The sequence below is a fragment of the Kogia breviceps genome, chromosome 12, assembly GCF_026419965.1.
Source record: "Kogia breviceps isolate mKogBre1 chromosome 12, mKogBre1 haplotype 1, whole genome shotgun sequence".
Lineage (NCBI taxonomy): Eukaryota > Metazoa > Chordata > Mammalia > Artiodactyla > Physeteridae > Kogia > Kogia breviceps.
Window position 1 is genome coordinate 77,614,526 of NC_081321.1, and position 25,582 is coordinate 77,640,107.

At 43.7% G+C, this 25,582-nt stretch overlaps 1 protein-coding gene across 3 annotated transcripts in view; it reads left to right on the forward strand.

The window, feature by feature from the left end:
• PLXNC1 (plexin C1) overlaps positions 1-25,582 on the forward strand; it is a 149,563-nt gene that overhangs the window by 65,498 nt on the left and 58,483 nt on the right. For all 3 annotated transcript variants that reach the window (XM_059081250.2, XM_067009868.1, XM_067009869.1), the window contains 6 exons: positions 2,780-2,867; positions 4,875-4,977; positions 5,122-5,223; positions 17,239-17,378; positions 20,464-20,643; positions 23,262-23,349. In XM_059081250.2, the coding sequence (XP_058937233.1) occupies positions 2,780-2,867; positions 4,875-4,977; positions 5,122-5,223; positions 17,239-17,378; positions 20,464-20,643; positions 23,262-23,349 (701 nt within the window). The remainder of the gene's footprint in view (positions 1-2,779; positions 2,868-4,874; positions 4,978-5,121; positions 5,224-17,238; positions 17,379-20,463; positions 20,644-23,261; positions 23,350-25,582) is intronic.

The following is a 25,582-nucleotide window of genomic DNA, read 5'->3' on the forward strand; positions in this document are numbered from 1 at the left end:
GCACACCATGGGAAGCACATGAAAAGGGCACCTAACTGGACCTGGGGGGGTGCAGGTGAGGGGGCAAGGAAAGCTTCCTGGAGGATGAATAGGGTTGAGCTGGACAAAGAAGAAGGGGAAAGAGTAATGCAGTCAGAGACCAACTAGCGTGATGGCCAAAAGGAGAGAAAAAGCTTTGTCTGAGGAGCCAGAAGAGGTTCTATATGGCTAAGGGCAAATAAGGTAGAGAGCAGAATGATAGAAAATGGATACCAAAGAAGGTACAAAGTGTCTGGCACAAAGGAGCCATTGATGATCAATAAATTTCTGTTGACTGAATGGCGGTGGAGGGAAAGGCTGAGTTCTGAAAGGTCAGAGAGGAGGGAAGCTGTGGCAGTGAGCGGGTGAGGGGACTGAGAGCTGAAACTGTTGAAGACAGGTAAGGGTGGAGCGAAGTGGGTGGATTCAAAGGATGCTTAGGAGTTAATACAATGGACAGACTGAGGATTCATGAGTCCCTCTGGGTCAGGAAGAAGTAGAGTCAAGTTCGTGGGTTATTAAAATGCAGGTCTTGGGGCTTCCCTGGTGGCGCAGTGGTTGCGAGTCCGCCTGCCGATGCAGGGAACGCGGTTTGTGCCCCGGTCCGGGAAGATCCCACGTGCCGCTGAGCGGCTGGGCCCGTGAGCCATGGCCGCTGGGCCTGCGCGTCCGGAGCCTGTGCTCCGCAGCGGGAGGGGCCGCAACAGTGAGAGGCCCGCGTACCACCAAAAAAAAATAATAATAAAAATAAAAAAAATAAAATGCAGATCTTGCTCACCTGTAACGTAAGCTTCGGAAGTATTTGAGATGACCTTGGAAAGCTAGTTGATTGCTTTTTAAAAATTTTTTTAATCTTTTTTTTAAAAATTGAAATCTAGTTGATTTACGGTGTAGTTGATTGCTTTTACAGCCTCCGTCAACTGAACCCAACCCTTTGTCTGCCCTTTTCTCTGGATGCCTTCCATATTCTGAGCAGGCAAACAAACCCACTTCCCACCTCTTGCATTCAGCCAGCCAGTGGCCATTGCCAAACCTTTGTCTGTGGCCTGTAGTGGCTTTGCCTCTTTCACCAAATCCTGTCTCCCTTCTGCTTTGAAAAGTCACCTCTTCCGTATGGCCTTGACAGATTCTGCTCTAATCATCCTGATCATTCCGGTACCCTCTGGGTTCCCCACCTGCACCCCAATCTTGGTACCCAGGTGCTGCATGAGCCTTGAACCACTCAGAGGGTGTTTCCTTGACTATACTGACACTGTGCCTTTTCACCTAAGTTATTTTATCTCTTCTAGAATAACTGCGAATGCTTCCAGAGCAGAGATCACATATATTCGTTTCCTTGTGATTTTGTGCACAGTTGATACTCAGGAAAGGACGACTGTTGCTAGTCTCCATCACTGGACACTTGTTGACTCCATTGATGTGTATTTTCACTGGGAGCCCCTCAATGCTTACTGTTCATGCTACTAACAATTATCAAGTGTCTGTTCAAATGCTCTTGCTGAGAGGTCACGCCAGCCCTCCAAACCTTCTTGTCTTTGGAACAGAGGATTATCACTTCACATATACCCACTTTATGTGAGCAGAATTTTATGTGGCATCCTGGCTTTCAGAATGAATGTTCCTGCTGAAGAGAAGCCCCTTAAAGTACGGGTTCTTAGACTTTTGGAATCACATACTAATAATATTTCAGTTGAAAACTTAGGGGTGCCAACAAAGTTAGGCCAACTTCTTAATTTGTCAGGGAAAGACTTTTCATTTTAAAAGCATCATCTGCTCTCCCTGTTAATTCATAAAAGGAAGAAGATATTAATACCAAAATGGGTGACAATGAAAATATCACAGAGTAGCACTGGTCCCTGGCCACAATAGGATTTGAAAGGCACTGCTTCGGGCTGCTGCACCGAAACCTGGCTATACACAGTCAGTAAGTGGGGAGATTACAGACACAGGTTCCGGACATCCCCCAGCCCTGCTGAGTCAGGATATCTAGGAGTGTGGCTCTGGAAGCAATATTTTCATCAGTTTCTCAAGTGATTCTGATACTCAGCCAGATTTAGGGATCACCTAGGGTAGAGTTTGTAAGTTAAAGAGGTACAGGAAATATGCCATTTCTCTCATGCTGATTTAGCAGAGTTATTATCTTATTACTTTATTCTTTGGGGGTTTTCTAACCCCTGGGTAGGTGTTCAAAAGCAAATAAGAAAACCTTCATCATAGATTTGGCAGCAGTTGACTCCAAGAAGATCATGGCTCCCAGCCCATGGGAACCACACTTTGGAGTTTGTTAGGTAAATATCCACAGTGTGGATTTTTCTGAAGGTGCAGGATTTCTTCTCTAACGTTCTGGTTATCGTGTTCTAGGCAGTTCTTGCTCGGTGACTTGTTTTATTCTTATGCTGTGACCAATTACAAGCTGAGATAGTGATCCCAGGGAGAGTATGAGCTGTAAATGGGCTGTGAAATGGCTTTTTCTTAGTGATTATCCGTGGGAGGCCTGGAACGCGAGGTGGGCCCGGGTCTGTTTGGAGGCTTGTGCTGTGCACTTCGGGTCTGTTTGGAGGCTTGTGCTGTGCACTTCGGCTGCCTGACGTGAATGGCCCCCGGGACGGAACCACATACTGATTGAAATGTTAGCGAACAGCTGGCACACCCCCACCCTCTTTGTGGAGGAGGCAAAAAATATTTATTTTTTGCATTGACAGCTTTGCTTGACGATAGCAGGGCTCCACCATCAATGACTTCTTTTCCCCCTTTGCTCCAGATGCTTTAGTTGTCGACGTGACGTTCTCCTTCAGTTCCTGGAGTGTGTCAAAAAGATTCAACTTTACCAACTGCTCATCATTAAGAGAGTAAGATTTTATGTAAAATGTGAATGTTCTCTCATTGGTTTTAATGTATTTATTTGCTTTACTCTTCGATTTCCTAAAGACCTCTTTTGTGGAGGAGAACTTTCCAAGGTGCCTTTTGGAGCATGGCCTAACGGGAGACAGGAGAGCCCCTGAGCTAATAAAGTGACTTGTTCAAGCCCTGCCAAGTGAGGTGAAGCAGTGAAGAGGGAAACAGCTGTGCTTGGGTGTGTTTTACCCACAGGGAAATACGTTCCTCCAACCAGGAGGTGGCCTTGAAGTAACAGGCTAAGGGGTGCTGCTAGGTTCTCCCCTGATCAGAATTTGAGTCAAGGACGAGTCTGAGCATGAGATAAGGGGAAGTCACTGTCAAGGAGAAGCAAAAAAGGAAGTCTCTGTCATCAAAAGAACATGTTAATTGTGACCCACGTTTTTGTACCGCGTTAGGCCCTGTTGAGCTACATACCCCCCTGAGTTAGGACCACACCTCACTCCTTGCTTCTAAAGCAGACGGAAGACAGAGGAAATATGTCTCCCAGATTCCTGGTTTTCCAGCTGCAAGATGGGATGGATGTTCCCATGGAAACTATGGGAAGCTGTATTATTAGTGATTCTATAGCTCTTTCAGTGGTTTGCTTGACCAACTGTGTGAGTACCAAAAGTGGATTTCTTTGGGTCTGGTCTGGGAACCATTGTTTCTTCAGGGTAAAGGCATTCGAACTCGAAGCTGAGTTGGGAGGCCACCCTATAGCTATATGAACGGGAGCCGCTGACCTTCACCTTTACCACCGCGGCACTTTGAAAGAGGGATTGAATTCAGTGATTTCTAACAAACAGAATGAATTCAGGGAGGAAAAACACCAAACTTGAAACAGAGAGCCTCAGAAGTCCATGAAAATGGGGAAAAAAAGAAAAAGGGGGAGAGCTAGATAGACCTGTGTAGCTCAAGGAGAGTTTAAACAGAGCACAGCTCCTGCACCCACGCTTGTAAGGCCTGGTGAGAGGAAGCGTCTTGCCCCAGGTCCACAGCTAGGTAATTAAGAACCAGAACTCAGACCCACAGCTCCCCAGAGGGGGAGCACGCTTTCCTTGGGTACCTACTTCGCCTTCGAAAAGCACCAGTAAAGTCGTCACACTTGAGGGGTAGCAATAGGGGCGCAAGTCACAAACCTGCTTCTAGCGCACTTCGGTGGCGGGTGAACCCTTAGGCGAGTCTGTGCTTTCTTCTCCCACCGAAACTGCAGTTTCTGTAGGTCAGAGTCTCAGGATGCCTTGGCATTTCTGGAAGAATACATGAAATGCACATGTGTCCCCTCTCCCTGATCTAGTCCTCTCACTGTCCCCGGGCTGAGGCTTCCTTTTGCCTCCCTTGGCTACGTTTCCAAACCCACCTCGATTTCCTTTTTTATTGTTCTTGCTTTAACACTGATTATCCTATTAAGTGCTTTTCAGGTCTTCTGCTGTTATCCATGCATGCTTGTTTGATTAGTAGACACAGTTCTTCCTTAATTTGATTAAAAAGCAAACACTGGCACCCTGTTTTCTCTGCTCGCCAGGTAGCACTTTTAGTTTCCCGTCTTCCAGGCATTTGGCAGTGTTTCTGCTCCAGTGAGTAAGGGTGGGTTCGTTGGGGGCTGGGGGAGATCAGCCTCCAGAGGGAAACTTACCTGAAGGTAGACAAATAGCAGAACTGGATTCAGAAACAGATTCAGTGGGTTCCTGTTATCTACTGACGTACCAGGTGACCCCAGCTTCAGGTTTCCATGGCAACCCCCCAGCAAGTGTAATGATGGTCCATCAGCCCCGAGGGCTGCCCAGAGCAGGGCATAAAATCAGTACTATATCCCTAGCCCCAAAGGACTGTCCTCTCTCCCCTGGGTGCATCACAGTCTATCCAGGGATTTTTTTTTTTTCCTTTAAATGCTCGCATGTGGCATCACAGAGGAAAATTCTAGGATATGAACGTTTTCCTAAAAATGCAGGAATTAAGTTGGTTTTCTGTGTTGCCAGATGCCCAGTATGTATTGGAACTGGCTGTGCTTGGTGTAAAAGTGAGAGAAAATGTATCCATCCCTTCACAGCTTGCGACCCTTCTGATTACAAGAGGAACCAGGTAAGGTGACATTTTCAGTAGAACAGGGTTTAACCAAAAATAAATATTTGTGACCACCTAGCCCCAGCCTGTCTTTTGCCTTTATTTCAAACTTCGAATTTCCACCCACCCGTTCGGATGTTGAAGGGATATTCTTCATTTCAGGACCTCTGTCCAGTGGCTTTTGAGAAATGGGCCCCACCCAAGACAGCAGGAGGAGGAAGATTCAAGGAGAAGACAAGTAACAGAACCACCCAGGGCTTGCAGGTCAGACCCTGTTTTCATATCAATAATGGGAAACCCCCCCCTTGAATGGCAATAACATCTCCTGATACTTTGGGTTCCTTTTAAAAATTCCCTATTTTACCTTCTACACAAATTCCCTTTTTTTACCTTTGGTTTTTAACCAAGTTGCATTTAATTGGCTCAATACATCAGAAGCTGCACACTCGCATGAAAGAAATTAAAAATCTGTAATTATGAAAAATGAAGGCCCGATAAAAGTAAAATTTTTAAATCTGACTTCGTGGCTCTCAGGGAGAGTTAGAAGGAAGTATAGAGCACACAGCACTGGGGGGAGTTCAATGTTTAACCACATGTTGTGATTGCATTTTGGCAGGGGGGCGGGGTATGTGAGGGCTAGGCATGTCTATGCAAAATATATAAACGAATCTCTTTGGATTATTTTCCTTTGCAAAGATGATCTAACCAGTAGTCAATAGTGTCAAAACAAAGTTGTGTCTTTGTAGTAAATATACATTTCTCTTCACTTCTCAAAACTGTTTTTCATGGAAAAATACTTTCCATGAAATTTCTTTGGAAATTCCTCTTATTTTCTTCACAGTAAATCACCAAGCTCAACTGACAGACATGTTTGAAAAGAGAGAACATGACCATGTAAACATTTCCGGGTTGATGCATTTAGTACACAAATGCTGACTCCATCCATTTGATGGAAGTTAATTGAGCCTCTACTATGTGGTGAAAAACAAAAAAGGACAAGTTCTTGTTCTCATTAACCTTGGGTCTAGTGGGAGCAGACAAATTAAAAACAGTAACCACGTTTTGTTCTGAAAGGCTCAGTTTTCTATTTCTTGGCTAATCTGTGGCTTTGACGTATCCATTTGCTGCTATTTAAGGTCTGGTGCCAATATAAATAAGTAGCACATTTTTAATCACTACCAAAAAGTTGAGAGTAACTTTAGGTGAATTTAGTAACAAGCAAAGGGAATGTGAATCAAAGTGGATTATGAAGTTAATTAAAGGCATTAGAAAAGCCTGGTGTGCCAATATCTTCAGACTTTTATTCAAGTCTTTGAGGTTTTATTAAGTGATGAGCCACATTTCTCTTCCCATTGGTTTATGAAACTAAGGCATAGTGACGGGTGTTTGAATCAAAAAGGCAGTGGCTTTTATTTTTTTTTAAAAATTAAACTCTTGGGCTTCCCTGGTGGCGCAGTGGTTAAGAGTCCGCCTGCCGATGCAGGGGACACGGGTTCGTGCCCCGGTCCGGGAAGATCCCACGTGCCGGCGGAGCGGCTGGGCCCGTGAGCCATGGCCGCTGAGCCTGCGCATCCGGAGCCTGTGCTCCGCAATGGGAGAGGCCACAACAGTGAGAGGCCCGAGTACCTCAAAAAAAATTAAAAAAAAAAAAAAAATTAAACTCTTTTGTTGTTTTCAGTTGTTTTTTAAAAATTTCGGTAAAATACACATAACATAAAATTTACCACATAAGTGTACAGTTCAGTAGAGTTAAGTACATTCACATTGCTGAGCAACCATCACCACCATCCATCTTCAGAACATGTTTCATCTTGCAAAACTGAAACCTTGTACCCATTAAACAATAACTCCTCACTATATCTTCTCCCAGTCCTGGAAGCTACCATTCTACTTCTGTCTCTATGAATTTGACTACTCTAGGTACCTCAGATAAGTGGAATCAAACAGGGTTTGTCTTTTTTGTGACTGGCTTATTTCACTTAACATAATGTCTTCAAGGTTCCTCCATATTGTAGCATGGGTCAGAATGTTCTTTAAGGCTGAATAGTGTTCCATTGTTTGTATAGATTACATTTGTTTATCCAGTCATCCAGTGACGGACACTTGAGTCACATCCAGCTTTTGGCTATTGTAACTCATACTGCTATAAACAGGTGTGTACGAACACCTCTTCAAGACCCTGTTTCAGTTCTTTTGGGTAGGTACTCAGAAGTGGAGTTGCTGGATCATATGGTAATACTATCTTTAATTTTTTGAGGAACACCATTCTGTTTTCCTTATCGCCCTGCCATTTTACATTCCCACCAACAGCGTATGAGCGTTCCACGTTCTTGCCAGCACTTTGCTGTTTTCGTTTTTTTATGCTATCCGTCTTAAACGGGTATAAGGTGGTATTCTGTTGTGTTGTTGTTTTTTTTTTTCTTGCGGTACGCGGGCCTCTCCCGTTGCGGAGCACAGGCTCCGGATGCGCAGGCTCAGCGGCCATGGCTCACGGGCCCAGTCGCTCCGCGGCATGTGGGATCCTCCCGGACCGGGGCACGAACCCGTATCCTCTGCATCGGCAGGCGGACTCTCAACCACTGCACCACCAGGGAAGCCCCTCTGGTGTGGTTTTGATTTCCATTTCCCTACTGATTAGTAATATTGAGACTCTTTTCATGTGCTTATTGACCATTTGTGTGCCTTCTATGGAGAAATGTCTATTCAAGCGTTTTGTCCATTTTATAATCAGGTTTTTTTGTTGTTGTTGAATTGTAGGAGGTCTTTATATATTTTAGATACCAACCTCATATCAGATATATGATTTGCAAATATTTTCTCCTATTCCATAGCTGCCTTTTCACTCTGTTGATTGTATCCTTTGATGCAGAGAGGTTTTTAGTTTTCTTGAAGTGCAGTTTATCTATTTTTTTATTTTCTTGCCTGTGCTTTGGATGTCATATTCAAGAAATCATTGCCAAATCCAATGTCATAAAGCTCTTATTCTAAGAGTTCTATAGTTTTAATCCTTATATTTAGGTCTTTGTTCCATTCTGAATTAATTTTCATATATGGTATAAGATAAAGATTCAACTTCATTTCTGTGTGGATATCCAGTTTTCCCAAGACCGTTTGTTGAAAAAAACTGTCCTTTCTCCCATTAAATATTCTTGGCACCCTTATCAAAAATCATTTGACTATATATGCAGCAGTTTACTTCTATGTTACATATCCTATTCCATTGGTCTATATGTCTGTTCCATTTTGTAATAAGACACTGTTTTGTAATAAGCTTTGAAATCAGAGAGTGTGAGTCCTTCAACTTTGTTCTTCTTTTTCATGATTGTTTTGGAAGAAAAATAATTTATTTTGAGGTAATTGTAGATTCACATGTAGTTGTGAGAAAATAATACAGAGAGCTCTCATATATCTTTTATCCAGTTTCCCCCAATAGTAACATCTTGCAAAACAATAGCACAATATCACAACCAGGATATTGACAGTGACAGCAGTCAAGATTCAGAACAGTCCTGTCACCTCAAGTCTCCCCACGTTGCCTGTCTATAGTCACACCCACTTCCTCCCTCCCACTCTCTATTTCTGACCCCTGGCTACCACTAATCTATTCTCCATTTCTATAATTTTATCATGTCAAGGACTTTAAACAAATGGTATCATTCCAGAGGTACCCTTTGGGGATTGGCCTTTTTAACTCAACATAATTCTCAGGAAATTCATCCAGTTCTTTTTTTTTTTTAAATTTATTTTATTTTTGGCTGTGTTGGGTCTTCGTTGCTGTGTGTGGATTTTCTCTGGTTGTGGTGAGCGGGGGCTACTCTTCGTTACAGTGCACGGGCTTCTCATTGCAGTGGCTTCTCTTGTTGCAGAGCACGGGCTCTAGGCACGCAGGCTTCGGTAGTTGTGGCTCGCGGGCTCAGTAGTTGTGGCTCACAGGCTTAGTTGCTCCGTGGCATGTGGGATCTTCCCAGACCAGGGCTTGAACCCGTGTCCTCTGCACTGGCAGGCAGATTCTTAACCACTGCATCACCAGGGAAGCCCCATCCAGTTCTTTTATGTATCAATAGTGTCTTCCTTTCTATCGCCAAGTCGTGGTTCAGACAATGACTTTTTACATTTTTATTTTAAAGGAAAAACTAAGGTCACAGCCTCCTGGATTCCTGTATTGTGTCTTACTGAACCTTTTGACTTTTGACACTATGTGGTTAAAAGAACTGGGGTCACCAAAGGAGCAGGAGGAGGCTGGTAATGAACAAAGCCCAGGCCTGTCTTCAGTGCTTCTCTGTGAATGACCTTTGTAGAAAGACATCTTTTATTTTTAATTAATTTTTATTGGAGTAGAGTTGATTTACAATGTTGTGTTAGTTTCTGCTGTACAGCGAAGTGAGTCAGTTATACATATACTTATATACACTCTTTTAAAAATTCTTTTTCCGGGCTTCCCTGGTGGCGCAGTGGTTGAGATTCCGCCTGCCGATGCAGGGGACACGTGTTCGTGCCCCGGTCCGGGAAGATCCCACATGCCGCGGAGCGGCCGAGCCCGTGAGCCAAGGCCGCTGAGCCTGGCCTGTGCTCTGCAACGGGAGGGACCCCAACAGTGAGAGGCTCGTGTACCACAAAAAAAAATAAAATAAAATAAAAATAAAAATTCTTTTTCCATATAGGTCATTACAGAGTATTGAGTAGAGTTCCCTGTGCTATACAGAAGGTCCTTATTTTATATTGGTTTGGCCAAAAAGTTTGTTCAGCTTTTTCTGTAACATCTTACGGAGAACAAAACCTGAACGAACTTTTTGGCCACCCCAATCTATAGTGGTGTGTACATGTCAATCCCAATCTCCCAATTCACCCCCACCCCCGCTTTCCCCATTGGTAACCATAGGTTTGTTTTCTACATCTGTGACTCTATTTCTGTTTTGGAAATAGGTTCATTTGTACCATTTTTTAAGATTCCACATATAAGCAATATCATATTGGAGAAAGACATCGTGTTGATACTGAAATGTTTTCTTTAAATACATGACTCAGTTGAGAAACTCAATTTTGGTTAATCGGGAGTGGAGTAGTATTTGTCGCGGGAGGGATTTCTCATGCTTTGTGAGACACTGCTGTCTTTTCATTATCATGCGGAATGTGTAAATCCAAGTTGCCAGTTTGATTCTCATGCTGGCCTTGAGTGAAGCACTGAACACTCTATTCCTAGCAGAGAAGCATCGAGGGCTTTCATTCAGTGCATCTTCCACATCACATACATACTGAGTGCTTCCTATGTGCCAGGCATGGGGACGCGAAATGTGAACGGTACAGACACAGTCTTAGGCTTCCCGATGCTGAGCTAGGGTTGATTCTCTCCGCAGGTGTTTATCAAGCACCTAGTAGATACCATTACACTGAGCTCCGTGGATACCATGAGGTGGGGCACATATCTTGTCCTCAGTCTCAAGAATCTTATATGTACATGAGATAAGAATACAAGATTAAAAAAAATATTAACCTAGGGAAGGTACCAGGCAGTATACAAACCCAGAGAAACTCTCTGTGCCTGGGGCCTTGTCTGAGTCATTCCTGATTATTTAAGCCCAGTGCCTGGCAGGTAAAAGCACTTAATCAGTGTGGTTGAATAAGTCTCTGATTGATGGATGGATTGATTGACACAAGATGGCATTTCAACCAGTAGTTGAGGGAAGAGACACGTGGAGACAGAGGAGTAGGTCTTCTAAGCAGAGGGGCTAGCACTGCAAAAGCATAGTGGGTCACCAGAAAATTCCAGGGTACCCATTACGGGAGACCCTAAGTGATTCGATTTGGCTGGAACAGAGGATGCAGGGAATTATGGGACAAAACAAGATTGAAATGACCCTCGAGCCTACATCTATAGAGGCTTACATGTTCTTCTTCAGCAGCAGTACAGTGGTCTTCAAGACTTTTTTTTTTTTTTTTTTTTTTTTTTTGCGGTACGCATGCCTCTCACTGTTGTGGCCTCTCCCGTTGCGGAGCACAGGCTCCGGACGTGCAGGCCCAGTGGCTGTGGCTCACGGGCCCAGCTGCTCCGCGGCATGTGGGATCTTCCCGGACCGGGGCACGAACCCGTGTCCCCTGCATCGGCAGGCAGACTCTCAACCACTGTGCCACCAGGGGAAGCCCAAGACATTTCTTTTTAATGCATGAATTTGCTCATCCATGGATGTGGTATTTATGAGAGAGTGTTCCTGGCTCAATCCCTGTTATGCTCTGTCGCCCTCACACTGTTTCATGACCCTACGACCCATCCCTTGACCGTGACCTAAAAGCACGTATTGTCATGTACCAGGGGGCTGCGTTAGGAAAAGCATCACCAGAACAGGGAAAATAACTCAAAAATCTACGTTTGCCCTTTGGATGGGAAGTATTTTCGGCTGTAAGGGGCCAGTCTCTGTCAGAGGCAGTTGGCCCTGTCACCCTGCCCTAACCTCTTTTCCTTCCTTTTCTTAACAGTCTTATATCTGGTGCCTCCACCTGCGGAGAGAAGAGGTGGCTGCTCTTCTTTCCTGTTGTCAAGGAAAGGTTGTGGAGATCTGTGATATGATGTTGTTCTAATATTTGTTACGCTTATCTCCGCCGGGTAGAAATACAGCATACAGAATCATGTCCTCCTGCTCTCGGAGAATTCATATTCTTTCCCTTCCTTGTGACTTCTCTTCTCTTCCTCCATCACTTTTGATGTGCATTTTAACTTCTCACAGGCAATCCAAATCACCTCTTTCAGGGTCCTTGCCTTGAAAATGAAATCAACTTTATTATGTACCTTGTGGAGTAGCTTCTGTGGGCCTGGCACTGTGCTGGGTGCCGTGGGGTTCACTGCCAATTGCTCCTTTATTCACTCATTCGTTCATTCATTCAAAAAGTGTTTATTAAACACCTACTATGTGCTGGGCAGGTAGGCAAAGTGTGTGCCCTTGTGGAGTTTACGTTGTAGAACTTATAATATTTTAAAGGAAGTAAGATTCATTTTCATGAAGCATCTGAGTGTGCACAACAGAAAAAGTTATGCACAGGAATGCCAGAATGTGCTAAATTGAGTAGTGGTGACCCGTATTTGTGCAACCTATGCTATATCCTGAGCTCCAGGTGTCTCTTTACTTGAGCCTCACAATGGACCTATTTTCCCCATTTGATAGACAAATGTTGGCTTGCACAGGGTCAGTAGGTAGTAAATGACAGACATGAGATTGGAATCCAGGCAGTCTGACTCCAGGGCCCACAGCTTTAACGACTGCTCTACATTGTGTGACCTCAATGTAGTATTGATGATAGAAGTCAGTCTGGAAGGGACTTCTTCTCCTGGCATTAGGCTGGCACGGCCTGCCCCATCCATGGCCTGGGCAGGCTGTCAGGGGAGTGCATTAGCATCGAAGCCTTGGAACGAGTGGGTAGGCTGGGGCACAGTCAGAGTGAAGGAGTTGGACCCAGGCAAGGCTGGCATCTTTTCCAAGACAGGGAGAGCAGAGAGCCTTCAGATGGGAAACTGAGGCCTTCAGGAGAGAGGAGGGGCCAGGAGTCTCACGGTGAAGTTGAAACTCAGCAAGGGGGTGGGGTTTGAGTGGTGGGGTCTCTGCTAGAGGGGAGATGCTACCCTCCTTGGTCACAGAGTCCTGGGCACCCCATCCGGGTCTCAGGAGCTGCATTCGGGAAGTTCAGTGACCAAGAGTAACTACTTTATAAACTGGCCTCGGCAGCCTCGCCTTCAAGTCCCCTAGGTCACAGAAGCAAGCCTTAATCTCTGCACAGGGCCTTGGTCTGTCACCTTCTTAGAAGTCTCCAGGTCCATCTCAGTTGGCATTCTAACTCTTGACAATTCCTGGGACCAAGTTACATTCTAGTCTCCCAAGGACCTGTCCCAGGGGCCCCCATGAAGGCGCATTCACATGGGGGCCGAGCAGCAGATAGACATACCCTTTTCATTCTATTTAACGCTTTCATTTTTCTTTGGCGGGAATGTATTTTGCTGTTTTCTTTCCACGTCTCACCTCCGTTTACACTTTACCATCTCCACTGCTGGTTACCACTCTTCTCAATTTATACATTTCATTAATACATTACTTCCATCCTTTTCAGTCATTAAGAAAGATGTTAAATAATTCTGAACCAAATACCCCTGTAGGGCCCTACAGGACACTTTCCTTTAATTAGTTGTGCTACCTTTCATCTCTCTAATGTCCTTTGGTTTCAGATTTCCAGCTGGTTTTGAATTCATGTGACTTTTTATCCGGTCCCGTTTGAACTCATTTCACAAGTGAAAATCTGAGAGATGTTTTACTGAGTGTTGATTCAGGTCCAGGGCTATAGAGAGCTTTGCTATATTCAGATTTTGTTTTAAAAAACCGGTTTAAGAGAGTACAATTTGGTCTTAATAAACTGAGACTTCCTAATGCACCTCTTTCCGATATTCTTTTCAATCATCGTGGTAGTTTCTCCATCAACGTCCTGGTAATTTGAATTGCGTTGACGTCACAAAATTAATTACCTAGTTAGCCAGTTTCTAATGTGCTTTTTTACACCAAACAGGGAGTGATTTAAGCTTGTGAGCAACCAGAGCTCATAGTATTTTATGAAATAATTTTAAATTGTGCAGCCGTTTAAAAATAACTCTTAAGTCTTTAAAATGTAACTGAAAGGAAGTGGACTATTCTGAGGTTAATTGCTGGGCAACCCAGGGCGATAAGGGTTACAGCCAATGGTATTTTGATTTGATAAATGGAAATCCTTGGACATAGGATGAGGGAGGAATTTCACTGCAGGGCTGTAAGGAATTATCTCTTTGCATCGAGCTAGATTATGTTTTTAAATTAACCCCTTGCATGTGTCAGCTTATGGGACCTGCTACTTCATTTCGGGTTGTGAATTAATTCTTGATTAAAATACAGAAATCTAAAATGTTGAGTGTGTGGAGAGATCATTCTTGGCCTTTTGTCTGTAATAGATTTTTTGAAGGATATTTATCAGTAAAAATAGAAAATGTTTTATTTCTAAGACTTGTTGTAGCCGTGTAGTACAGCCATATAGGAACCCTGTCTTTTTTTTTTCCTTGTATACCTGTGTTGTTTATTTAATTAGATCCCCTTGGTAGCTCTTTAATGCACTTATTAAGATTAAAAGAGGTTCTCCAAGCAAGCAAAGGGCAACTAATCTGACCCTCTTTGCAAGCAAACAAGAAGCATCTGCTTTCATGAGATAGGCCAGGGCTGGATTCCATCCTAGACAGCCAATGGAAACTTCTTGAAACAATAAGGTTTAAAAACCAAATCCTTTTGAAGTAGCTGTCTCTACCCAAGGGGAAATAAAAAGTTAATGAGGCGTGGGGCTTCCCTGGTGGTGCAGTGGTTAGGAATCTCCCTGTCAATGCAGGGGACACAGGTTCGAGCCCTGGTCCGGGAAGATCGCACATGCCGCAGAGCAACTAAGCCCGTGTGCCACAACTACTGAGCCTGGGCTCTAGAGCCCGCGAGCCACAACTACTGAGCCCACGTGCCACAACTACTGAAGCCCATGCGCCTAGAGCCTGTGCTCTGCAACAAGAGAAGCCACTGCAATTAGAAGCCCGCGCACCTCAACAAAGAGTAGCCCCCGCTCGCCGCAACTAGAGAAAGCCCACGTGCAGCAGCAAAGACCCAACACAGCCAAAAATAAATAAATTAAATAAATAAATTTATTTTTAAAAAGTTAATGAGATGATGTGGCGGGTCCTCTGATGGTATTTGTACAGCCGTTTAAGGAGCAAAATATAATCCCCTTTAGAAAATCTGGTTTAGGTTAGTTATAAGGCTCTCTTTAGCCTCTCATGAGAGCAAAGAAGTAGCATTTACTGGGCATGTTTGAAATTTTGCTTGAGCAGACATCAACAGTCTAAGAAGTGAGAAGGGCTATCTTCAAAGAAACCTGAGAATCATAGCTGACTTGGATATAAATGTGAGTCTGCATTGAGGTTTAACATAAAGCCTCTTGCCTCCCTAAGAAGACAGTGGATCCTCTAGTGCAGGGGTTGGCAAGATTTTTTTCTTCAAAGAGCCAGACAGTTAATATTTTAGGCTTTGCAAACCACATGATCTCCGTCGCAGAGACTCAGCTCTGCCGTTGTAGTGCAAAAGCAGTGACAGACAGTGCATAAATGATGGGCGTGGCTCTGTTCCAAGAAAACTTTATTTATGGACACTGAGATTTGAATTTCATGTGTTTACACATGTCATGGAATATTATTCTTCTTTTGACATTTTTTTCATAGGCTGTACAAGAACGAGCAATGGACTGAGTTTGATTTGCTCCAGGCAAATCCAGGAGTTTGCCCACCCCTGATCTAGTGCACACAGAGATTATGTGTCCTTCACAACACCTAGCGCTGTCCTAGGGATCCTGTAGGTGTTTAACAAATACCTGTTCACTTAGCTGTCATCATGTCAGAGCAAAGAGTAAGCCTTTTGCTATCCAACACACACTTGGCATTTGCAAGGGATTTATCTTGAAGTCTTGGCTAATCCCCCCCATTCCAAGTACCACTCTTGCAGATAATTTCCCCCATAAAATGCAGTCAACTCTAACAGCATAATTAAAGTGACCCTTTCGGGCCCTTCGTGATTCTGTAAATACAGGGCTCAAGTCCTTTACTAAAGTGATTAAAATAAATTCTGCCACCAAAATCAATTCTCTGTCGTATTACGTCACTACTGTGGTGACATAAACGATGAGTTTACCTCAATGTGCAAAACCAATCCATAGTGATAATGAGTGACGGTGACTGCTTTACCATATAGCACCTGGGTTTGTCAAGGAACAGGATGATAAAACATCCTTTCAGCAGGATGGGCAGCCCCAGCAGTGCAGCAAGTCCGTTGTGATGAGCATTGTACATACAAAGGAGCAAAGGACCCTGGGCTGCTTGAAGAAGCAGGTGGTAGGCAGGTGCTGGATGTGACTAAGGCTCCCCCAGTGCCTTAAGTGGCTTCCTCCTAGACTTTGTCCTCTAAGTGGATACACCCTGTGTTTATGACTTAAGCCAAATTTTACATGATTAAGCATCTCTGGACCTGGGGTTCGTTTTCAAATATCAAGAGTGTGAGTATGAATATTCACCCATGCTAAAGATCTGCTGAGCTTTATACTGGCTAGAATCTTAGAATCTTGTCCCTTTTGGTCCATATTGTAGGAGAACATAGACTTGCTGGAAATGGTCTACAAAACAAGTACTAAATGATCAGAGAGAGAGAGAGAGTGGCATCTGTAGAGAAAAGTGAAAGAAATGAGGATTGTTTTGTCTTTGAAAGGGAAAATGATTCTTGCCATCACATAGAGGGCTTTTTTAAAGAGGAGAATTTGATTAAACGTTGCAAATAGAGAAGTAAGGTGTATAAAGCTACATGAGATGGGGCCCCAGTTATGAGGGATTCCAAGGGAGACTTTCTTGATAAAGAAAGGCCTGGTAGGCCTTCCCTGGTGGCGCAGTGGTTGAGAGTCCGCCTGCGGATGCAGGGGACGTGGGTTCGTGCCCCGGTCCGGGAAGATCCCACGTGCCGCGGAGCGGCTGGGCCCGTGAGCCATGGCCGCTGGGCCTGCGCGTCCGGAGCCTGTGCTCCGCAACGGGAGAGGCCACAACAGTGAGAGGCCCGTGTACCACCAAAAAAAAAGAAAGGCCTGATAAAGCTTGTAATGGCTACCACGGAGAAGATGGTATCTGCAAACCATAGTAGTTTAGGCATCCAACTACTTGATATTAGGTGACTTAGGTTGATTTCTTGAGATTTTTTTTTTTTTTTCGCTGCAGTATACTCCTTGATTCAAATAGCCTACTGAAACAAACCAAAACTAGGAACTGCTTTCTTGGGAATTAAATTTATCCAGAATGACATTTGTTCCAACTTAATGCTGAGTCTGGTGCTGACTTAGTGGACTCCTCGTCTTTTCCTTCATTTTGCTATGTTGTGAGCCTGCAGAGGCTGGAAGGCAGCAAGCATTTTTGAGACTCTAGTGATAGCTCACTCTTTAGACAGAATGTCAGACTCTTCAACTGTATTTTCAACTGTCTTGTGAGACAAAGACTAATTGGTTTGACCTCATGCTGTCTCATGTCGAGAGACATGAGTCTTCAGCCCTCTGCCTTGAATTCACTGATTTCATTAAACACTGTCTGCTTGAGTTTGCAAAATGTTGTAATTTCCCAGTGATTTCTTCGAACTGCAGCACATAAACAGATTTTTTGCGAACGGTGCCATTTCTTAGCTTTGATCTTGTGTTTGAATCTTTTCCTTCCAATAGGTCTTCTACATTAAGTCCATTGAGCCACAGAAAATATCAACCTTAGGGAAAAGTAATGTGATCGTCACGGGAGCAAACTTTACCCAGGCATCGAATATCACAATGATCCTGAAAGGAACCAGTACTTGTGATAAGGATGTGTGAGTTGAAATATGAGTAATTTATTCTTCATAAGGTAGTGAAAAGCTAAAACTTACATAAAAGGAATAGCACTATGATTATCATCTTTATATAGTTAATTTTTTTCCATGTGCCAATTTGAGCCAATTAGTCTGCATATTTGATATAACATAATTTCAATAAGTGAAATAATTTAAGCACCACATTTAAAGTTAATTGTGGGAGAATCTGTCCCATGTTACCCCAAAAATCTCAGTATACAATAATTCCAGGATGTTGCCTCTTGGGGTCTTGTTTTCATGAACAAAAATCAAGTGATTTGAGTAGCAAACATCATTTTGAAGATGATCCACTTAGAAGAATAGTTGAGCACTTTGGATTTTATGGGAAAATAGGACCACACTTTCAATGTATTACAGTTGAAAAAAAGAAATTTTCTGATCCATTGTATTCTTTTTAGCCTTCTCTTTATTGGATTGGTTTCAGGCTCGAATAGTAACTCAGTGGAACCATACATTAATTTAAAAAAGAAGGACAACAAAACACCCCAACACAAATATGTGGTCAATGTACCATTTGAACATCATTATTTCTATGATCTCTTTCCCCTAACACATCCTTTCAATGAAACTTTGAGAGAAGAAAATCTCAGTATTTCACTAACACTCTTGTGCACATGCTACCCCACAAAAAGAGAGAAAATAATAATAACATAATAGATAATTTGAGTTTTCTGCTTGTTAGCGTTTATAAGTGTGGGCTAATTTGAAGTAAGAGATGTTGCAATCTACGTGAAGTATAATGCTGACTTTGTTCTCATCGTGGGACTGCATTGAAGACAATCCACTGAAGCGTGGTGGTTTGGTTCTTAACTACTGAGACAGATTTGTACAGTGTTTGGATCTGCCACACTTATTTCCTGAGTTTTCTGTTTTAATTCATTTGCTGCATTTAACTACCATCCCCTTCCCCTCTTAGCAGTAAATTTGGAATGTCTGTCATTTTGATGGAAAAAGCTACTCACTGGGGGCTCTGCTGTGTTCTGCTATTTACCAGAATTATCAAGCACACGTTAGTGGCTGTATCTATGCGACATAGGTATTTTTGTACCATTTATCCTGGCTAAATACCCCACTGCAAAAATCTTTCATTTTGTGGAGCAAAATCTGTGAAGTTAGACACCTGTGTGTTCACTGAAAGGCAATCAAATTCACTGGAAAATAAGTCGTTTTTCCTAGCATTACCCTGTTTCTGACTCTTTATGCTCTCATTCCAATTCCGAGTGTGTCTTGAGATACTGCAGTTATTAAATTAAATGACTAAGAGAGACCTTTCTGCATGTAGCATTTCAGTAACCACATCTGTGTGGTGAACCCAAGTTCACGAGCAGTAAACATAATACCCAGTTAATCCTATATCTGAGTTCATGCCATAATCCTAAACTCTTTTAATATGGTATTTTTTAAATGCCTAATTACTCTGAAGAGAAAAATTTAAGGATAGTAGTGGAATGACCCACATTTCTGCCTCCGTCAAAAATTGATAAATAAGTTTATATTTTAATGATCAGCCATTTTACAATGAATTTCCTAGAGCTTTGCTCTGAATATAAAATCTTAGAATGTAAATTTGAGGTGGTGTAAGTACAAACCGACTCAAAATTTTTTGAATTTGCCTTATTGTTAGAATCTATTATTACTACTTAAAGGCCATGTGCATTAAAGTAGATAATCATGCGTGTAGCCTTTAAGCGATAATAATAGATTCTCATGTGGCATAATTATACTGAGCATTATTCAGACAGACCCCCATCTTCATGACTTGCACTTTAGAGGCTCATTGTAGATGTGATGTACAGAGAAAACTGCAGGTTACAGAGGGAATGTTGTAGAAGGCTTTGTTTTGACTCCTGAAAGGTGTTGAGGGCACGCTCTGCAGATTTCAGGAGCACCTAGGACAGTCCCAGCTAAATTCCAGTCTGGAGCTCCTCGGGAGGCAGCTTGGTTCTGATGCCGATCGATTCTGAGACCCTTGGGCTCTTGGCATGGACTTTAGGACTTTCGTTTTGCGCTCTCTGCTCTTTGAACAGCAGAATCCCCATCTCTGCCTGAGGTTGGGTTCTACCACGCCCCTGCCCCAGTGCTTGACTGGGACTTCTCTTTTTTCAAGCTTTTCATCATGCAAATTTCCAATCATACACAAGAGAAAAGAGTGTAACGAACTTCTCTGTACCCCTCCTCCAGCTTCAAAACTTAACGTTTTGCCAATTCTGTTTCCTCTATCTCCTCCGCATTTTTGGAAGTGAAGGAAGGATGGCGGCTGGAGTTTTTAAAAGCGTGTCCCAGGACTTCCCTGGTGGCGCAGTGGTTAAGAATCCACCTGCCAATGCAGGGGACATGGGTTCGAGCCCTGGTCCGGGAAGATCCCACATGCCGCGGAGCAACTAAGCCCATGTGCCACAGCTACTGAGCCGGCGTTCCACAACTATTAAAGCCCGCGCCTAGAGCCCATGCTCCGCAACAAGAGAAGCCACCGCAATGAGAAGCCCGCGCACCGCAATGAAGAGTAGCCCCGGCTCGCCGCAGCTAGAGAAAGCCCGTGCGCAGCAACAAAGACCCAACGCAGCCACAAATAAATAAATAAATAAATGTTTAAAAATTTAAAAAAAAACAAAGTAAAAGCCTATCCCAGGAAATCTCACCATATCCTTTCACTCATAAGTACAATACTTCAGTATATATGTCTATCATATAGCCTTAGCATACTCAACAAAATTAATGACAATTCCTTAGTATACTTTAATACCTAATCCACGTTCCACTTCCTATTAGGGCTTCTTAAAGGCAATGGTTACATTTCCTTCTTTCCCCACTTCTAAGGGAAATGCAAATAAAAACATAAAAATGCACAAAAGAAGGAGGAACCCAGCCCCCAGATAATACCCCTACTGAGTTAAGTGGACCCTGATTAATCGGCAGTTGCCTGTGTCTGTCCGGAGAGTTTGGGAGCTGTTGTAGTTCAAGTGAAGTTCATATCCTGTCCCCTTGGGCAATCAATTGTGCTAAGGTCTGTGTCATTGAAGAGTTCTTTTCTACCCCTTTCTAGGATACAGGTTAGCCATGTGCTAAATGACACCCATATGAAATTCTCTCTTCCATCAAGCCGAAAAGAAATGAAGGATGTGTGTATCCAGTTCGATGGCGGGAACTGTTCTTCGGTGGGATACTTGTCTTATATCGCTCTGCCCCTCTGTTCCCTCATATATCCTGCTACCACCTGGATCAGGTACTTTCTAGAGCATATTTTTCTCTTGTTGTGGTTAACAAGGTCATATGCATAAAGATCATGGATTTCACGCAAATAAATATAGAAATAATGGTCATATCTAAATTCTCCTCACAGAATTTCCTCTGTAGGATTTTTTTCTTAGAAAACAAAGGTATACCTGATAAGCAGCTTGCTTTCCGTTGTCACAGTAAACACTATGAGTACATCTTGTTTTACTCTTAGCTGTGGCTGCCAGGAAACTCACAGCTAAAATGTTTGCTCAGACGCTGGTTTCTGTTGAGATCGTATTAAACCTTATGCATTTAAAAATTTTTGTTCAATTGTAGTAACTAAACCTAGGTTTCTGTTACAAATACATAAAACCCTCTTCATTACATTTCACTCCTGCCCATGACACAAAGCTTCTTCTTTCTCACATCTTTCCATTTATAACCTTTAGAGTAAGCTGTCTTGAATAATTTGAGGGAATATTGGGAACTATCTAAATGAAAAGCAGTATCTACATTTCAAAGGTATTCCCTAAGTGAGAGATGGAAATTCCAAAGAAACTCTTTTCAGATGACTCTTACATTAAGAAAAAGAAAAAAAAAAAAAAACTCCCCCCTAGTTGAATTTAAATTCACATTCAGATTTTAGAATGTAACCCTAAAGATAGTTTCTCCACCTAACACAGCATGAAAAGTAGGTGAAACTACAGATGCAGCTTTGTTTTTTAAAAAGAAAAAGAAGAAAATCACTTCTAATATTCCTATTTCAGATGAAGTGAGAGGTGGATGTATTAGGCTGCTAGGGCTGCCATAACAAAGAGCCACAGACTGGATGGCTAAATAACAGGAATGTATTTCATCAAATTTATGGAAGCTAGAAGTCCAAGGTCAAGGCGCTTTCAGGGTTGATTTATTCTGAGGCCTCTCTCCTAGGCTTGTAGAGGGCCATCCTCTGTCTGTGCCTTCACAATGGTCTTCCCTCTGTGCTTGCCTGTGTCCTAATTTTTTTTTTTTTTTTTTTTTTTTTTTTTTTTTTTTGCGGTCTGTGGGCCTCTCCCGTTGCGGAGCACAGGCTCCGGACGCGCAGGCTCAGCGGCCATGGCTCACGGGCCCAGCCGCTCCGCGGCATGTGGGATCTTCCCGGACTGGGGCACGAACCCATGTCCCCTGCATCGGCAGGCGGACACTCAACCACTGCGCCACCAGGGAAGCCCTCCTAATCTTTTTTTTTATAAGGACACCTGTCATATTGGACTAGGGCACACCCTAATGACCTCATTTAACCTTAATTACCTCTTTCAGGGTCCTATCTCCAAATACAGTCACATGCTGAGGTACTGGGGGTTGGGACTTCAGTTCTGCCTGTAATAGTGGCATGAGGAAAGCTGAAATGTCCAAACCAAGGCTCTAGCGTGGCACTCTCTGCCGTGGGTCTCAATCCTTCCTATAAATAAAGGCAAACATTGACACGGCACTCCCCACATGCCTGGTGTGTTGGATCTGTTGACTCAGAAATCCTTACAAGCCTAAGGGGTCCGCTGTGAGTAGCCCTTTTTGCCAACGAGTAAACTGAGGTGGGAAGCATTCAGACAACTTGCACGCTCCGGGCAGTCTGGCCCAGGGTGCTGTGCTCTGAGCCACCAGTGTTCTCCTTTGTTGTAAAAAGAAGAGGATTCTTAATGTCCAGTCACCTGTGACATTCTGAGCCCATGTCTCTTGGCAAAACATGGCTCTGCAGTCTGACCGTTGGTGGAGCGCACTTGGCCTGGTTTTCTAGCAATGGTGACAGGCTGGCGTGAGGCCAGCTCAGCTCTTCCCCCTTGTGGCTGGAAGGTTCAGGGCTTCATGTCTTCTCTCTGCCCTACACAAATTGGCCTGCTCGTGTCCACCTCCTGGCCTTGTCATCATGGGCTCGGCTGGCCGATGGAGCTGACCTATCCAGGCTCCTGTGCCCTGGAATGAGTGTCTAGTGACCTTTGTGAACGGGAAAGGGTGGCCAGAGCTGTGGACAGCTGTTTATTTCACATCTAATGACCACTTTGCTTAAATGCAATTATGTGCTAAGAACATGTGAAATTATTTGGCTTAGTTTCAGAGAGATAGGACATAGCTGTTATTTACGTGGTTTACCAAATAGGAATTTAGACTTGTAATGTCATTTATAATTTTACCTTGTCCAAAGTATTCCCTGTCTCCCTACATAAAATATAATTGGTAGGTTGGGAGTTTGATTTTGAAAAGTGTTAGATAGAAGAGTCTTCATATAGATGAAACAGTAATGAAACAAAATTCTATTTAGTGAAATCTTTTCAAGGTGCAGCTGATGATCTAATTATATGTGGAAACATGACACAGCAAAACTCAAAATTCTATACAAGAATTTGGGCATTTTCTTTGAATTCAAACAGGATACAACCTGAATTTTTATATTTATGTATCTTAAAAACTATCAGTATCATGAAAAGGCTTGTTAAGCTGTCCTGCGTTTGAAATTAAAATTTATTAATTTGCTCTCAAACATAACTGAGTTTAATATTGAGTATGAATAAATTGATGGTTTTATTCATAAGTGCAAAATGCCTGTGTGTTTACCTATGAAACTCCTCTCATTGCTTTTTTTCCTTGCAGTGGTGGTCAAAATATAACCATCATGGGTCGAAATTTTGATGTAATTGACAACTTAATCATTTCACATGAGCTAAAAGGAAACATAAATGTAAGTCTTCAGCTGCTTTGTAATAATAGTTATTTTCAAGGATGATTTTGTTTTCATCACACTCAAGTATGTTGGGGGATATTTTTTGTTTCTGTGCCTTTGTGCTATCATAAGCTTTTACCTGTTGCATGATCTAAAATAAATACCATCTGTACTATAATGGAAATAATAAGACCTCAGAGTTGGAGTTGAGAGTTTCGAGGGGTGGCACAGAGGGAAGAGAGGTGATACGACAAGACCTGCCTCCTCCTCCCTGTGTAATAGGTCACCTTGATGAGAAAGTGTTTGTGAATATACGTGTGAGAATGCCTTGTGAGTGGCTGAGGGGTGGTGTAAGGAAGAGCATGCCTGTGAAGAGTAGTTGGCAGTGGTCCCACCGCACAGAGCACGCTGTGGTTCAGAGGTAAAGTGACCCGTGAAAGTCCCAGAGATCCTGTCATGTGCTTCTCCTTCTCTTGCCCTTGTCTCTTTGACCTGGTTTGGTGCCTTCCTTCTGACCTCACCTCCTCTTGCCTTTCCCGTCCCCGCACAGAGGTCTGGCCCTCAGCCCCACTCAGTTCTTAGCCCAACACGAGTCACAGCCGGGCCTCGTCATGGGAAATGATCAACTTCAGAGACAAGTCGGGGCCTCTGAGTGCACGTCTAGGCTCTTCTCGAAGGCTCTCGCCATTCTCTCTTCCCCTTTCTGTCCCTCCTTCACGAGAGATGTGAAGATAACAGCATTTCTGAGGCCCAGCCAGACCACTGCCTGCCAAAGCTGGCAGGTGTGTTAGTGACCACAGACCCGGCCTCCGCTTGGAACCAGTGTGGCTTCAGGTCTAGATCCAGGAGGCCTTCCTGAGTCCTCCTAGAGCCTTGTCATACACATGCCCGAGTCCTGATACCCGTCAGAGCCAGTTCCAAGCCTCATGTTGTATATGATTCCAGGCCCCATCTCCATGATGTCAGCACATCCTGTTGAGTGGTTTGTACAGATTGAGCCTCTTACCAGAGGCCTTGCCTGCATTTGTGAGTGAACTTGTTCTCCCTCCCCAGTGCTGTCCCTGTATCAAGTAGAATTCACTGAGCATCTACTGTGGCCCAAACATTTTCCTGGCTGCAGGGACAAAAGGTAAATAAGAGAGTCACACTGCCTTCACCAAGGGAGACGGGGAACCTACACTGGGATGGAAAGCTGAGCTCACAGGCCGTGTTATAGGTCCTCTGATCCCCTTCCAGCTCAGATACCCCACTGTGTGTTTCCACATGAAAGAGCAATTAAACTAGAGCAGATTTCAGCATGTCTGTGGAGTGGAGTGGGATGGGTAGGACTTGAGCAGGTAGAAGCAGGGGGGCAGAGGAGACAGGTTACTCACAGGCCCCTGATGGGTGTATCGGTGAGTCCTGCTCCGCTGGAGCCGAGAGGATGGGTCGGGAATGAGCCAGAGGGACGGCTGCAAAGCCACGCTGGGCCGTAAGAGAGTATCAGACTGAAAAGTTTGCCCTTAACTCTGTAGGCAGTGGGGAGGGATTGAAGATCTTTGAGCAGGGAGTGACATGAGGATAGGTACCCTTTATGCTGATGATTTGGGCGATGGTGCGTAGGATCATATGGAGAGGCAGTAACTGAAAAAAAGCCTGGGAGACCCGTAAGGATGCTCTTGCAAGTATCTAGGGATGGTGGGGAGGTGACGGGTCATCTTTGTAGCATGGTCGTTAGAAGGAGAATGTGAACGACATCCTGGGAGTGAGGGCACAAAGGAAGAAGAAAAGAGCGCCTGAGATGGAGTCTTGCAGAACAGCTTAATTTTAAGGAGTGAAAGAAAACAAGATGGCCGGTGAAGGTGGCCAAGAAGTTGCTCAGAAACTAGAGAAAAAGAGCATTTCAGATGACACTGGTATGGAAATTTAGAGAGTTGAGAATAATGAGGTTAGGGTGACCCTATCACCAGGAATCTTTCTAGAAGGCATCTTCAGCAAAAAGCCAGCCTGCTGGGGTTACGGCTGTTGAGAAGCCTGAGGCAGTGGGTTTTGTGGTTTTCTTCATGTCGCCAGAGATGTGAATGAGAGATTCAGGGCAGTTGTTTGGAAAGGCGTTAAAGGCGAAGGGAGGTTTTGCTTGTCCACATCTCAGTGCTCTGCATCAGATTTTCCCACCTGTTGCTTCGCCCTACCCTCTTTGTAAAATTCCAACAGTAGTTAGACAGCAAATCACAAAGAGGAAAAATCCCCACCTGGCAAATTTCCTTGTAGG